Genomic DNA, 12,882 nt, shown 5'->3' on the forward strand with positions numbered 1-12,882 from the left:
CAAAAGTAGCGAGGAGCTCAAGTTGATTTCACCAGCACAGGTTTCTATAAAAACTCATAACTAATCAGTGATAAGCGAACGAACCGTCACATGGTCCCCAAAGGGGCTATGTGGACGGCAATGAGATCAGCGCGAAAATTGGGCCTCCATGGTTTCGCAGCCCAAGTTCCCAATTCACCGGTATTCACCCGCCCAGTTTTGGGAAATGATGATTCAGCCGAGTGGTTGGACTGATAGGCAGAAAAAAAGAAATACTGCCGCAGAACAGATAACAAACTTACGATATGAACTACGATATAACTTAGCTGGTATAACTCCACTGAAAGTGCACTTGGCAGTCTGATGTTAACGGGTGTTGTCGAAAGTAGAATAGAAGAATCTCACAGCAGATTGAATTGAACATGTGATAAGCCTGCTATTCTACTTGCCAAAGACACGCCGATCGTGGAAAATCCTCGAGGATAACTGAGAACACTTTAATCCACCACATGCACTACACTTCGGATTCAACAGGAGCCACACAACTGGCACTCGAGCGCACTGCGCACTTCGGAGTTCAATAACGAAATAATGACATATATTCATAGATATTGCTTTTTATACGATACTCCTTATCTGGCGAGCGATTTTTATTTGCTTTACCTTTAGGTGCGAAAGTGTGAGTGCGGCCAGATAACTGGATTTGGATTGGGACTCTTATCGATATCATGGCGAGTGAGTGAGTGAGCAGTGGGAACCATCGACTGCTCTTCAGGGCAGATATGACGAACTAGTGACGAATGTGTGCTGGATAAACAGGTCTAATACTCCCGGTAGATAGGGCAAACAGGTTGAGTTTCGCTGGCGGGGTTTCGGATAAACGGAAAGGGTTAGGGCCAGCACTAGGGAGAACAGAGCCCCCCAAAGTCCGCATCGTATCGTGTCGGGAACCCCGCCCGATAAGCGGGGTCCGAAAACCGCGCTCAGTGGCTCTCTACATCTTGATAGACCCGAGCGGTCGGAAGCGGTCGAGCAAATATAGGAACCGGAGAGTGACAGCTTGGAGGCAATAGAAATTGTGTAAAAAGGTCGTCGATAAGGAAACCCAAAACCGTATGTTTGAGGATGTGTTGCCGATCGGCGATGTACATGCTTCCACTGAGGCACCTTTCGAGATAAGATAAAGACGGGCACCTTCGATACATGCCGATCGCATGAGCGCTAGCCGGGAACGAGATGGCTGCGGGAATTTAGAATTCGATTTCATGGGATAATCAAATATTTTAAATTTTCAATATGCCTAAATGTCTTTATGGTGCCAGTGGAGATCCTAATCACATTGACAGTTTTCAACGTAAGATAAGTGCTAAGCCTGCAGTTGATCGTAAGAGTTCCATCGATCGGAGGAGCTTAGCTCTTTACCCACTCGCTATTAACCCACATTTCTTGTCTTATCAATCGGTTGGTTACCCAGCTATTTCCGTATTAGACAGTAACTAAGTATGTCGTTATATAAACCAACAGCGGCCACATGGCCATCAAATACTAATTCTAGGTAAGCAGGCGACGAATTTCTTATTTTACGATTTCGTTGCACCCCACTTTTGGGCGTACTAAAAGTATGTGGCCATATCTTATCTCGATTCAAAGTAAAAATATATACCCACATCGGTATGACCCCTTTGGCTCCCCGACGAAGTTTCTCCGCGCCGATAAGCCGTGAGTAAACTTCTTGACATGGACCTGTCCCGGGTCACAAGTTTCACAGGCACAAGTTTCTGCACGAAAGACATTTGCACCAAAAACTCTATCATCGAACTATATTTAGAGGGTTCCTAATGCATTTCACTAGCTTATACTGTATTTATTTGTCTCTGTTGCCAGTTGACAGTGTTTTGGATGATTTTTCGTTTATGACATGCCCGTCATAGTTTTGCAACCTTATAAGTATTTCCCCACTGATAGCACACCGATAGCTCGAGTATTGCGCTTGCACATATTACAAAACACGGAGAGACCGAAGCACGAGTGCAGCTTATGAAAGATCTGTATTCTTGCCTAACATTTCCTGAATGACCGCGCCAAATTAGCCGCCGCAAAGAACTTAATGAAATTTACCATTTTCAATTCCATTCTGGGGTATTCCCACACAAAGTTGATTAAAATCTACGTGCCCCGATTGCCAAACGTATTCAAAAACTGCAATCTCAGGAAGGCCGAACAATGGCACATTCAAAATGGAGGTGAAAACTTGGCAGAATTGGAAGGGTAAGGAAAACTCGTCAATAAAAAAATAATAATTTCCGCTCCAGGTGAGTTGATTTTCAATTTCCGGGCAAGTGGAGAGAAGCACAAAAATGTTTCACCTCCCGCAACTCAAATGCGATTCAAGAGATTAAAGGGCCAAAGGTCGTGGACCGCTAAAAAGTCACACACAGCACGAGCACATTTCACCTGCGGCAGCTTGCAATGAAAAATCGTTTAATGACACCATTCACACAGTCGGTTCAGTTCGGATCCGGTTTTCCCCGGGGGCTGCGACTCCCATCCACGTCTTTTTGACTAGGCTGCCGGCTGCCTTGGCGCAGTCATTTCAACAGAGCCAGTCTGGCGTTCTGCCAGTTTGTCAGTCTGTCTGCCAGCCCGGCGAGAAAAAGGCCATAGGCAACAATTGCAGCGCGAAAATGGGGCCAGCATCGTGGGCCCACCCTTAGGGGCAGGGGCAGGACATTCCCCGGCAGGCAGCATCATTTGTCAGGCTCCTGGCACGGCAATTAGAACTGCCGCGCGTCTATTTCTATTCCTACTGTAGTTTCAATCAAGTTGCAGGCGGCAGTCGCTGAAGACACTGTCCGCCGCTCAATCATACTCTATACCGAAACTAATCCCCATCAATCATCTGAGAGGCCTCTGATCTCCTAGTATAAGCCATCACTCAATGCAAATGTGGATTATCACATCGAATCCTACCCAATCCTACCCAACTAACCCAAGGCGACACCTGTCGGCCAAATAATACCTCAGCGACTGTAGTGACTGTACCCTCGGTACGCCGACTTGTTTATATACCATTTCAAATTATATTATATGCGATCGCCAGAAGGCTGTTTTAATTTAGAGCCGTCCATAGGCCCCGATAAGATATATACCTGCGTACAATGTTGTTGCCGCGTTCCACTTTTAAAGAAAGATTTCGATTTATGATTAGGCATTTAGACATAGGCAAACAAGCTATGCACCCAGCGCAGAGATAACGTCGCAACTCGAATTGAGCTAGGGGCGGCGATAGGCGGCCAGGGCAAAGTTCGGAAGGTGTAAATACTCCTCATCCTGTCTGGACTAGCCCTGCTCCCTCCGTATCACAGACTCGCCCTCTCCAAACGTTTGCTAATTGTCCATGCATCTCATGTGTCAATTTCGCATTTGGCCAGCAATTTTAATCAATACACAAAAACCGCACGAAAGTCAACCAATGTCCTCACCGAAGCTAATAGGCGTGGTCCAGCCCACCACCCACAGCCCACTCACCTTAGGACCAGTGTCCCCGGATGTGCCGGATGACCTCGGTATGGGGGTGTCCGTGGCGAAGGGCGGCGGGCGGTGACGGTAGAAGAGGCAGGCACTTTTGAATGCCGCAGCACGTAGAGCTCGTTAGACATTTTCTTAAGCTAATATTTTCACAGCGCACAGCGAACACGGACGTCGACGGGATCGAGGATTAGAGCAGGAGGAGGAGCTGGAGACGGCGGAGGAGGACGGCCAGCCAGGAGGAGATTATTCAAATGATTGGAAATTATCATGTGCTTGCATCCATTTTCGGGGCTGCCAGTTGCCGGGCTATATGCTTGATGCTTCCTGGCCCAGGTTCGGTGTGCAAACAACAAATTGCATTTGTCATCTGCTGCATAAATAACGAGATAATACCGTAACATAATAACTGTCAATGGGAGCCCTTCCACAGCGATGCAGTCGTGAATGGTGAGTTAGGAAGCCATGTGGACCGAACTCGAGGTACTACCCCTCTCATCGTGGTTAAGAGGGAAGTTACCAGTGTACATTTTTAGTTCCATACCCACAATTGAGTTCTGTCATGATATACATCACCTAAAAATCAACGGTCCTTTTATGCTACTTACGATATTATTATATACTATTAATTCAGGAGTTTTTAATGATATTGAAAATGGAGAAAAGGATAATATTCGAGATTTGAAGAAATCCCCAAGATAAGAACTCCATTAAGTACTTTATATACATATGGTTTTTATTTTCCCCATACTTGCACTTTGAAAAATGATTTAGTTTTCCTAGTTTCCTCCTATATTGAAGATCAACTAAAAATCGTTGGAATTATATATGATAATACAAGTCAGTGCCTGCGTGTCACGGGCTCATCTCTTCGAAGGGCGAGGCACTGAGTCCATCACCCGGTGTTCTTTGTCCTCCATCAAGGTAATCTACTCGCACGTGAGCGGCTCTCACTCTGTCAGTGGGCGACAAATGAGAATTTGTATCGTCTATTTGCATATTTAATCAAAATTAACATGACCGATAAAATCAATTACACTCACAGACACAGGCGACTGCTTACACGGCTGCATCTGCATGTGCATGTGCACGCACACAGGAGCGACAATTGCATTAGGACATTTCGTCCTGCGCCGCTCATCTCGCCTCTTGTCGTGTACGCCTTTCGGTTCGGTTGGCTCCCCAAATCCTTTTTGCTGGCAAATCTACGACCATGTCTCGCTGGCAAACTGTGTGTAAACTGCAGTGCCCCTGCACGCCCCTGCTGCAACCGCCGCCCAACGCCATCTGCAGTGCTGCATTGTCACAGACACCTTGCCCCCAAAAGGGGCGCTCTCAGAGGGCTTATCCTGTCCAACATGCTTAAATTGTTTCTTCCTGTCACACTGATTTTACTCGATTTATTTCATTTCGACTTGGCTGCTGCTGCTCTGTCTGCTGCTCTGCCGCTCCGCTCTGAATTTATTTTTATGCCCTGCACTTACGGGCTTTAAAATCTGAATAAATATGCCAAGAGTGCTCGAGGTGAGCTGAGATGGCATTTAAATTTATTTAATTGCATTTCACATGCAACCCCAAACTATGATATTCTATTCGAAATCCTTTAACACGCATAAATATTCATTGGGCTACCGGGCTACCAAAAGCCCCCGCAGCCGATAAGCCCAAAGCGAATTCCGTGCATTTAATTAAGTTTTCAGTGCCCTTATCCTTGCCCTTCTCTAAACAGGTCGCACTTCCATTGGATCCGAGAGGTAAAGTTGATTTTTCTGTTCGATATTTTCTCGACAGACAAATTAACGCCAATTGCCGGGAAGCCTTTGGATCGGCTTGAATCGGATGCCTGCCGGTGGTGGGTCGGATTGTGGGAGGACCTTGTGGGAGTGGGCGGGTGGTGGGTGGTTTGGTCTGTGAGCTTTCATAAATTCGCATTGATTGCGTTCAATTAAAATTCAGTTATGCTCCGACGGCGCTTGGCAGTTACAAGGGAATATTTTAATTAATTTTCACGCGCTCAGCATAAAATTTCGGTGCCAAACCAGATGCAAATGGTGTGCGCATTACGATGTTGCTGTCGTCTGAATTATTGAGCTCACCAAATAGGTTTCTGACAATTATTTATTTGTGCTTTTCCATTAAATTGTCTTACGTCAAATTTTCCAACCAGATATGTCAATAACATTTTTCTAGAAGGATGTGAAAAGCAATTAACAAGATCGCACGCGCAGGAAGTGTTGGGAAGTTATTTCTGTTGCACCTGATTTACAGGGATTCGATAAAAATCTTACCAATGACTTAAAGCTAAAACTTGTTGTTGATTCAACTCTTGAAACAATGCTCCCCTTGCTCGGCAGTGAGCTACCCCATTAATATCCATCTATCTATCTGCGGCATTCATCGACATCATCACCGGCCCCGACAAGCCTCACATAGATACTATACTTTGTCTAGCATTTCAATTGGCAAACACACTTGAGCTCTGGCAGCTACACGAGCTCGGAGTCGAATGGCAGCGAAAAAGATACCGCACCCGCCGCTAAAGTAAACAACAACCCCGATTCGCGGTGAGGTCTATGTCCTGGCAGAGCCCAAAAGCCTTTCATCTACTTCAGATGAGTAGCAACAACAGCTCGATACGCAAACAAGGACGGGCCAACAAGGCGGAGAAGTGCGATTTTCGAAAATGGCAAAAGTGTGTTTTCCAAATCGGACTTTTCAAGGCCAACGCATTCCAACAACAATCGCGCTGGGAATGGGTGGATGTGGGTGGCGTAAATGCATCGCAAACTTTGTCGCAAGTCTTCAACGGACGCAAATTGTCGCCATGCGACGCGACGTCTGAATGCCACATGTTGATTTTTCAAATTATTTGCCCGGGCTGCACGAAAATGATGATGCCCCAAAATGGCGGTGATGACTTCGGCAAGACAGTTGCCACAAACTGTTTACATAAAAGAAGCACACATTCATCTGCTTATGGGAGCACAGATATGCGGACGGTTGGCCTGTCTACAATTCGAGATGTTGTGGGTGTTTATTCTAAACTTTGCCTGGCTCAGTCCGTCATCTACTCCATCTTGCTCCAAGGGGAGAATATATAGTTCAGCTGCTATGTTCGGCCCGACGGTTTCAAATGGCACACAACTAATAGGTTTTCCTTCGGCGTAGACTTAGCCAAACTCTTCTGTTTGGCCTGGACAAACTTGCTTGGCTTTCTTGTCGTGCTTCTGCTCGGAGAAAAGTCGTATAGGCTGGTTGTTTGTTTATAAATAGTTTAAATATACATCGCGGCATGCGTGAATGCAAACTTTTCAGACTTTAGAAGGCAATACACTTTGAGGTTTCTGAAGACTTGAAATGCCCTCAGTTTCGTATGGCCCTCTCAAATGAGAAGTAAACAAATTACCACGAAAATTCTGGGATCGCATCAAAACGTAAAAAACCACAGTGATTAATTAAGCGCTCGGAAAAAGTTGTCCCCGCTACTCGCTAATTAAATAATTCACCAAAAGTCAAGCGTGGCGCAATGCCACAGGCCACTTTTTCCTTTCAACGCTCTCCTGTTTTTTATATTCGTTTGCAGCTAATCTATGCAAAGTTGGCAGCGCTCACAAAAACTATTATGGAATTTCATTGAAAGTTGCAGTCGAAAAGTCGCGCATAAAAAATCCTAACGAAGGACAACAAGAGATCCGAAAGTTTTCCCGGTCATAACGAGTCAAAGTTGCAGTTCAGTTGATGAACTCGCCGGGCGGCGTCCGGCGTGGTCACACATGCTGTCGATGGGGAAACAGGACCCCTCCCAGGATTCCCCAGGATCCCCTCTGCAGAAACCTGTCAATTTAAGCCGCTTAGACGGGTCTTTCTGGGGGAATCTGCATTTGCCGACAGTGCGTATGCGTTATATTTATGTATATTATTTTCCATTTCTGTTTACTGCTCGCGTAATCACAAATTTACATATTTGGGCCACCAAAATTAATTATCATGCCACCACAATCTCAGACACAAAAAAGGGCTAGCGGAGAATAAGGACGTTGAGAAATGGGAGATGTATTATTATCAGGGCTGCGAAATATAATTTTCCGTCAGGATATCTGATTGATATAATTATAAATAATTAATATGGGTATCAAATATAATGTATTTTATGAACATTTCGAATTGGGTCATCTAAATTGTACAATTTTAGTGGACTATTTGATGTCTAACCTGTGATTAAGACGGGTGAAAGTAATCGATGCATCGATGTTAAAAAAATCAGAAATGTTGTAAATTGTTTTTAATAAACTTTCTGAATGATACATTAGGCGTTTAAAATTTAGGATGCATTTTCACTGGAACAAATTGTGAAAACATTTTCCGGTTCTACAAGGACAGGAAAAAAGTTATCCGTAACCCTGGCACTTATGTTTGCAGATTGCGGGGAAAAGGAGAGAAAGTCATGAATACAAAATGTGCCGCAGCTTTTGGTTTTGCGGCTCAGTTGGCCGTTCCTCTGCCCATTTCATGGGGCTCCAATCCCCTGCCCCTCGTCCTGGCATCACACATGGCAAAACTCATTTCATGGGTCACGAGCTACAATCATGTCAGCGATTCGGAGGGAAAGGAGGCAAGTGGCCGACTGAAACGGCCCAAAAATTGATTATGGCAGCCAGACTGCAATGCCAGAAGGAGGACTCCGGCAGGGAAAAAAAGAGGAAGCACAACCGAGCAACTATCATCAAAATCCTATTAGTTGGATCTCTGGCCACGGCCGACCCTTTTGGATTGTCCTTGTCCAGTTGCCTGCATTTTGTCAGCGTTTATTTGGCAAATTAATTCCCCAAAAGGTAAGCCAAACTTGCGATTTGAAACAATCAGCGAGCCCCTTCCCCGTCCGCCACTTCACGCAACTCCGAAGTCCTTTTTGTCCTTTTGGGTCCTGCTGCAGCTGTTGTTTGGCCCACCAGTGAGAAAGCCAGACCGTTGGAGAAACAGCAGGAGCACCAGCCCAACCTGCCACACAAGGGGTGCATGGCTCAACGTTAATGGAGCCCTTCGAAAGGGACAATGGCTACGCCAGTGGGAAAAAGAAAAGCCCGGACACACAATTTGTGACAATTCCTTTTTGCGGATTAATATTTGCTCTTCCCCACCGGGGAACTCTCTCACCGGTTGCGCCTTTATTTGTCTCGCTGCCCTTTTCCTGTTTGCCACTCCACTTCATGCAAATTAACTTGCCAGAAATTTTGCAGGGTTTTGCTGCCTCGGAAGCCTGACTTCCAATTGGAATTAAAGCCAGACATTCGGACCGGCTATGAGTTTTAAAGGACAGCCAAGGGCAACCCTTTATGGACCTTTTGGGAAGCAGCTCTGATTACCACCCGAGATTTTTGGTTTCATTGTGTTAGGACTTAATTATAACGCAGCGTTCTCCACTCCCCCTCACTGGTGATTATATTCGGATAAGCCAAATATTTAATCTTCTTTTGAAGTACTCAAAGCCAAGTGTATGTTGCTTAGTTTCACCAAATGGGATGAGGATTTTATAGGTATTTTCACTTTCTTGATTAGGCCAGCGCTAACATTAAGATGGTCAATATATTGGCTCAGGTCTTATGAGTTAGCTGCCAAGAACGGTTTATAAATGGCATCAATAAATTGTTTTGCTTATTCTTCACATCTTAGCTGATTGCCTTTCAAATCGAGACAACGAAAAACTACTGGCTTGCTCGGGAAGCTTTTCTTTCCAACTTTTTTGAAAGGCTTTCAAGTGGGCTAGACGGTTGCTGACAACTATCCTGATATATGGACTTCAGCTTGGCCACGTCCGAGCAAGTCTTGGTTTTCTCGGACCCTTGACCTAAGACCCCCGTTGACGGACAGTAATTCCCTGAACTTGCTGGCCTTCTTCACCTCAGCCTTTTCCGTAGCCTCTACTTGAGGAGAAAAGTTAAGGTTAGTTTGCAGGCCGTCAATAGAACTGTGTGTGCACCTGGTTTCGCAACTTGTCCATTGCCCATTCGGCAGTCGTGGTCGCAGTCAGTAGTCAAGTGTCAACATCGGCTCAACTCCACACTTGCGTGATTTGTTTTCATTGAAGACTTCTCCCCGTCTTTCCCACCGCAGCCATCCGATCTGATCCGCGCCGCTGCGAAGCTGGAGATCGATGACGAAATGGAGCTGTCAATTCGACTGCGAGAGCTCAGCTGGCGGACTACTGTTCTCTTGGCTGCCCCACAATTGGCCAACTAACCAACCGTGCGCGATAACGATGACGATGGGATTGCGAAATATCCAAGCAAGCAAGCCACTCAAATCAAGTTTTTCCGCCAAACGAATGCCGCGCAGAAAATATGAAAATGCAAGTGGTTTCATTCAGTTTTCATTTGCTGCTCGCTGACGCTGGTCGCTTGGCCATTCCTCGAATATCGACCACTAATTTGGATTCGGATTAATATGGCGATGGCCCGCATGGAACTGATTGTGCTGCTGGTGGCATTTACCACTTGCCTAGTTCGAGCCGAAGATGGTTTTTTGAAAGAGCCGCGTAAGTGCGCTGCCTGATTGCTAGATCGGTCAATGAAAATGGTGTTACTTCTGCTGCTCAAGTCTGCTTATTCTTAGACCCAAGTCCTGAAACAGTTTTAACACCCCCCGTTTTTGGCTAACACATATGTGACTAACCCGCTTAGCAGCTGGAACTCGCTGTTCGAATAGCGCCAAAAATATTGCACCACTAAACCGGATTTGTTTTTCTGAATTCTCTGTGGGTATATTGTTTGCCTCACTCGCACTCGCACCCGCGCTCGATCCGAAACCAAATCCAAATCCGAATCCAAATCCAATATGAACTGAACTGAACAAAATTCTAACCGAACCGCAGCAGATTACATCAAAGAGTGTAGGATAGCCGACAAGGACTTTGTCAACTGCTCGACCCACAGCATCCAGCAGCTTTTCGATAAACTCAACGATGGTGGGTAGATGATCCTGCGATGAGGGTTCTGTGCTGACTATCTGCTACCGATTCATAGGCATTCCCGGGCTCACCAGCATCAAGAGCTTCGATCCCTTCTATCTCAACCGCATCCGGATCACGCAGGGCAATAGCAACGCGATCAACCTCAAGGTGGAGCTGGCCAACGTGAAGATCGTTGGGTTCGGGCACACGAACGTCCTGGAGAGTCAGTGAGTGCGAGCTTAGTGAGTCGTAATGAGTCGTATTCCGTAAGGCAGTCATCTTTTCCAGGGTGTTTAAGAAGGACTACAGCTGGAAGACCACCTTTACACTGCCCGAGATGAAGCTCCAGGCGGACTACAGTCTCTTCGGTAGGATCCTGCTCATCCCGCTCAACGGAAAGGGTCAGGTGTTCCTGGACGCGGAGAACATGACGGTCACCATGCACACGAAGACGCGGCTCTACTCCAAGGGCGGGTTCACTTTCTACAACGTGACCAACCTGCACGTGGACTTTAAAATGGACGGGCTCAAGTCGTACTTCTCCAACCTGTTCAATGGCAATAAGCAACTGGGTAAGTAGCTGCAGTCTCCAGAACCCATCCTCTGACCACTTTTTGAACGCCTTCGGCCGCAGAGGACAGCACCAACAAGTTCTTCAACGACAACTGGCGGATGCTGGCCGATGCCCTGTACACGGTCATCACCCAGACCATCGAGGACATTCTGCTGGATGTGCTGAAGAAGATCTTCCACTTCATTCCAGCCAACTTCTTTGTGAGCGACATCCCGACGCCGGAACAGCTTTATGGAAGGGCCAAGCCGAAACCGAAATGAGGAAATTGTCCGTAGAATTTGGGAGTGGGAATCCTGTGAAAAGTAGCCAATAAAGTTTGTGGAAAAACTTGAAGTGACCCCTTATAGGAGCAGCACACATAGATTGCTGGAAATGGTGAAATGGTTTCCTGCCTGCTCTCAAAGGCATTAGTGTCGGTCAACTGTTGCCTTAGTCCTGGAACTGCCGGCTGGTAGGGTAGAGTGAAATCTAATGGCGGCACCTTAATCAGACATTGTTCGGCCGTGTCCTGGAAAATATATCAGGATTGCCGTCACTGCACAGACAGTCGGCAAACGATGGCTAGGATCGACCCGACTGGGTAAAAAGTACACAAACCTGTATTACACAATTGCACTCGGCAAATAAAGCCGTAACCCGGCGGCAGGAGGAGGGGATTCCCGCCGAGGGTAACCGCACATATGGCAAAGTCAAAACCGGAACCAGAACCAGAAACACAGAAAAAGGCGGAGCCGCGTGTTCAAATTAATTGCCGCAAAAACAGTCCCAGACCCCAAATTAATTTACATTTTTTGTGCCTGCCTCTGCTTTTTTTCCCGGCCAATGTGTTTGTAGCCTGCCAATAATTTGCTGCAACTGCTGATGCTGCAGCCGCAATTAAATCGTTTGGCGCAGCGGTAGCCATTACAAATGCCGAACAATTAGTTTAAATTTAATGCGCAATGCATTTCGGCATTTTAGTTGCGCAATTCTGCGGTTTCTGGCGCCCTTCCGACCTCGGAGCTCTCATTTTTTGCCAACTGCAAGACGGGCCAAAGCCAAAGCGACAAATCCCGTGCGTGATTGCAATAAATTCGGTGGCCCCTGGACCGAAGGCATCCCAAAATGCAGTTTGCACACAAGGTAAACAAACAGCAGCACGATCCGCGCCCCAAAGAATGGAGGGGCAACCGCCTCTCCACCACCCAAAAGGACCACCAGTTGCCAATGGCGGGCAGAAAAACCCGGAAGACAAACACGGAAGGAAAACTATACCGGAATGGGGTATTCGGGCCCAAAGTGCGGAAACGGTCGCCGTCACCGAAAGTATTTCAATATTCCCAGCCAATGTTGTTCAATATTTGCTGTGACTGTGCATCGGACTCATCCCCTTTTCCACGCCTCTGCAATCCACATCGGCGATCTCTTATATATTCAGCCTAAAAGTATGTGGCAAGTGCTTGAAGGGTCCACACTAATAGTATCCAAAATGATGGTTCACTTGTACCTTCACTTTGTTCGTTCCGAATGCTTTTTATCTTAAAGAACGCTACATAAACATTCGGTATACCGTTGCCCAATTAAGTAAATTTGCTGGCATTCGTCTGCCTATTGGATAATGGAGAATAATTTTACAACTTTACATGTAGACTTACATAGCAGGCAAGTAAAGTGGAAATACTTTTAAAATTCTTTCCCAATGGACACATTTTTCACTTCCCATCTAAAAAGTGCTTAGATAATTTAAAGTTGAACTCACTTAAACCCAGCTTGTTTCCATAAAATTGTTATTCTAAAAATGTCTGCTGGTCAACTGGTATTTCAAATATTCTGAAATTGTAATTGACGCATTGTAATTCAATTTAATTTCACATAT

The 12,882-nt window shown here is 46.0% G+C and overlaps 1 protein-coding gene across 2 annotated transcripts; it reads left to right on the forward strand.

Annotated features, from left to right (window-relative positions):
* Nucleotides 1-1,079: 1,079 nt before the first annotated feature.
* LOC6616574 (circadian clock-controlled protein) lies at nt 1,080-11,354 on the forward strand. 2 transcript variants are annotated; one of them, XM_002040897.2, is made up of 7 exons: nt 1,080-2,247; nt 3,663-3,957; nt 9,619-10,039; nt 10,376-10,468; nt 10,527-10,680; nt 10,742-11,025; nt 11,088-11,354. In XM_002040897.2, the coding sequence occupies exons 3-7, from the start codon at nt 9,949-9,951 to the stop codon at nt 11,285-11,287; spliced, it is 822 nt and encodes a 273-aa protein (XP_002040933.1). In that variant the 5' UTR covers nt 1,080-2,247; nt 3,663-3,957; nt 9,619-9,948; the 3' UTR covers nt 11,288-11,354. The 2 variants fall into 2 exon arrangements, with proteins under 2 accessions (XP_002040933.1, XP_032575103.1); XM_032719212.1 differs by lacking the exon at nt 1,080-2,247 and having other exon boundaries at nt 3,230-3,957; nt 10,379-10,468.
* Nucleotides 11,355-12,882: the final 1,528 nt, after the last annotated feature.

Source organism: Drosophila sechellia, chromosome 3L, assembly GCF_004382195.2.
Source record: "Drosophila sechellia strain sech25 chromosome 3L, ASM438219v1, whole genome shotgun sequence".
Taxonomy (NCBI): Eukaryota; Metazoa; Arthropoda; class Insecta; order Diptera; family Drosophilidae; genus Drosophila; species Drosophila sechellia.

What these genes read in the sequence shown, in the direction of transcription:
- LOC6616574 (XM_002040897.2), top strand. Translation starts at nt 9,949, where the DNA reads ATGGCGATGGCCCGCATGGAACTGATTGTGCTGCTGGTGGCATTTACC. An exon ending in TTTCGATAAACTCAACGATG is followed by an intron (nt 10,469 to 10,526) that starts GTGGGTAGATGA and finishes ACCGATTCATAG; the next exon opens with GCATTCCCGGGCTCACCAGC. An exon ending in CAATGGCAATAAGCAACTGG is followed by an intron (nt 11,026 to 11,087) that starts GTAAGTAGCTGC and finishes CTTCGGCCGCAG; the next exon opens with AGGACAGCACCAACAAGTTC.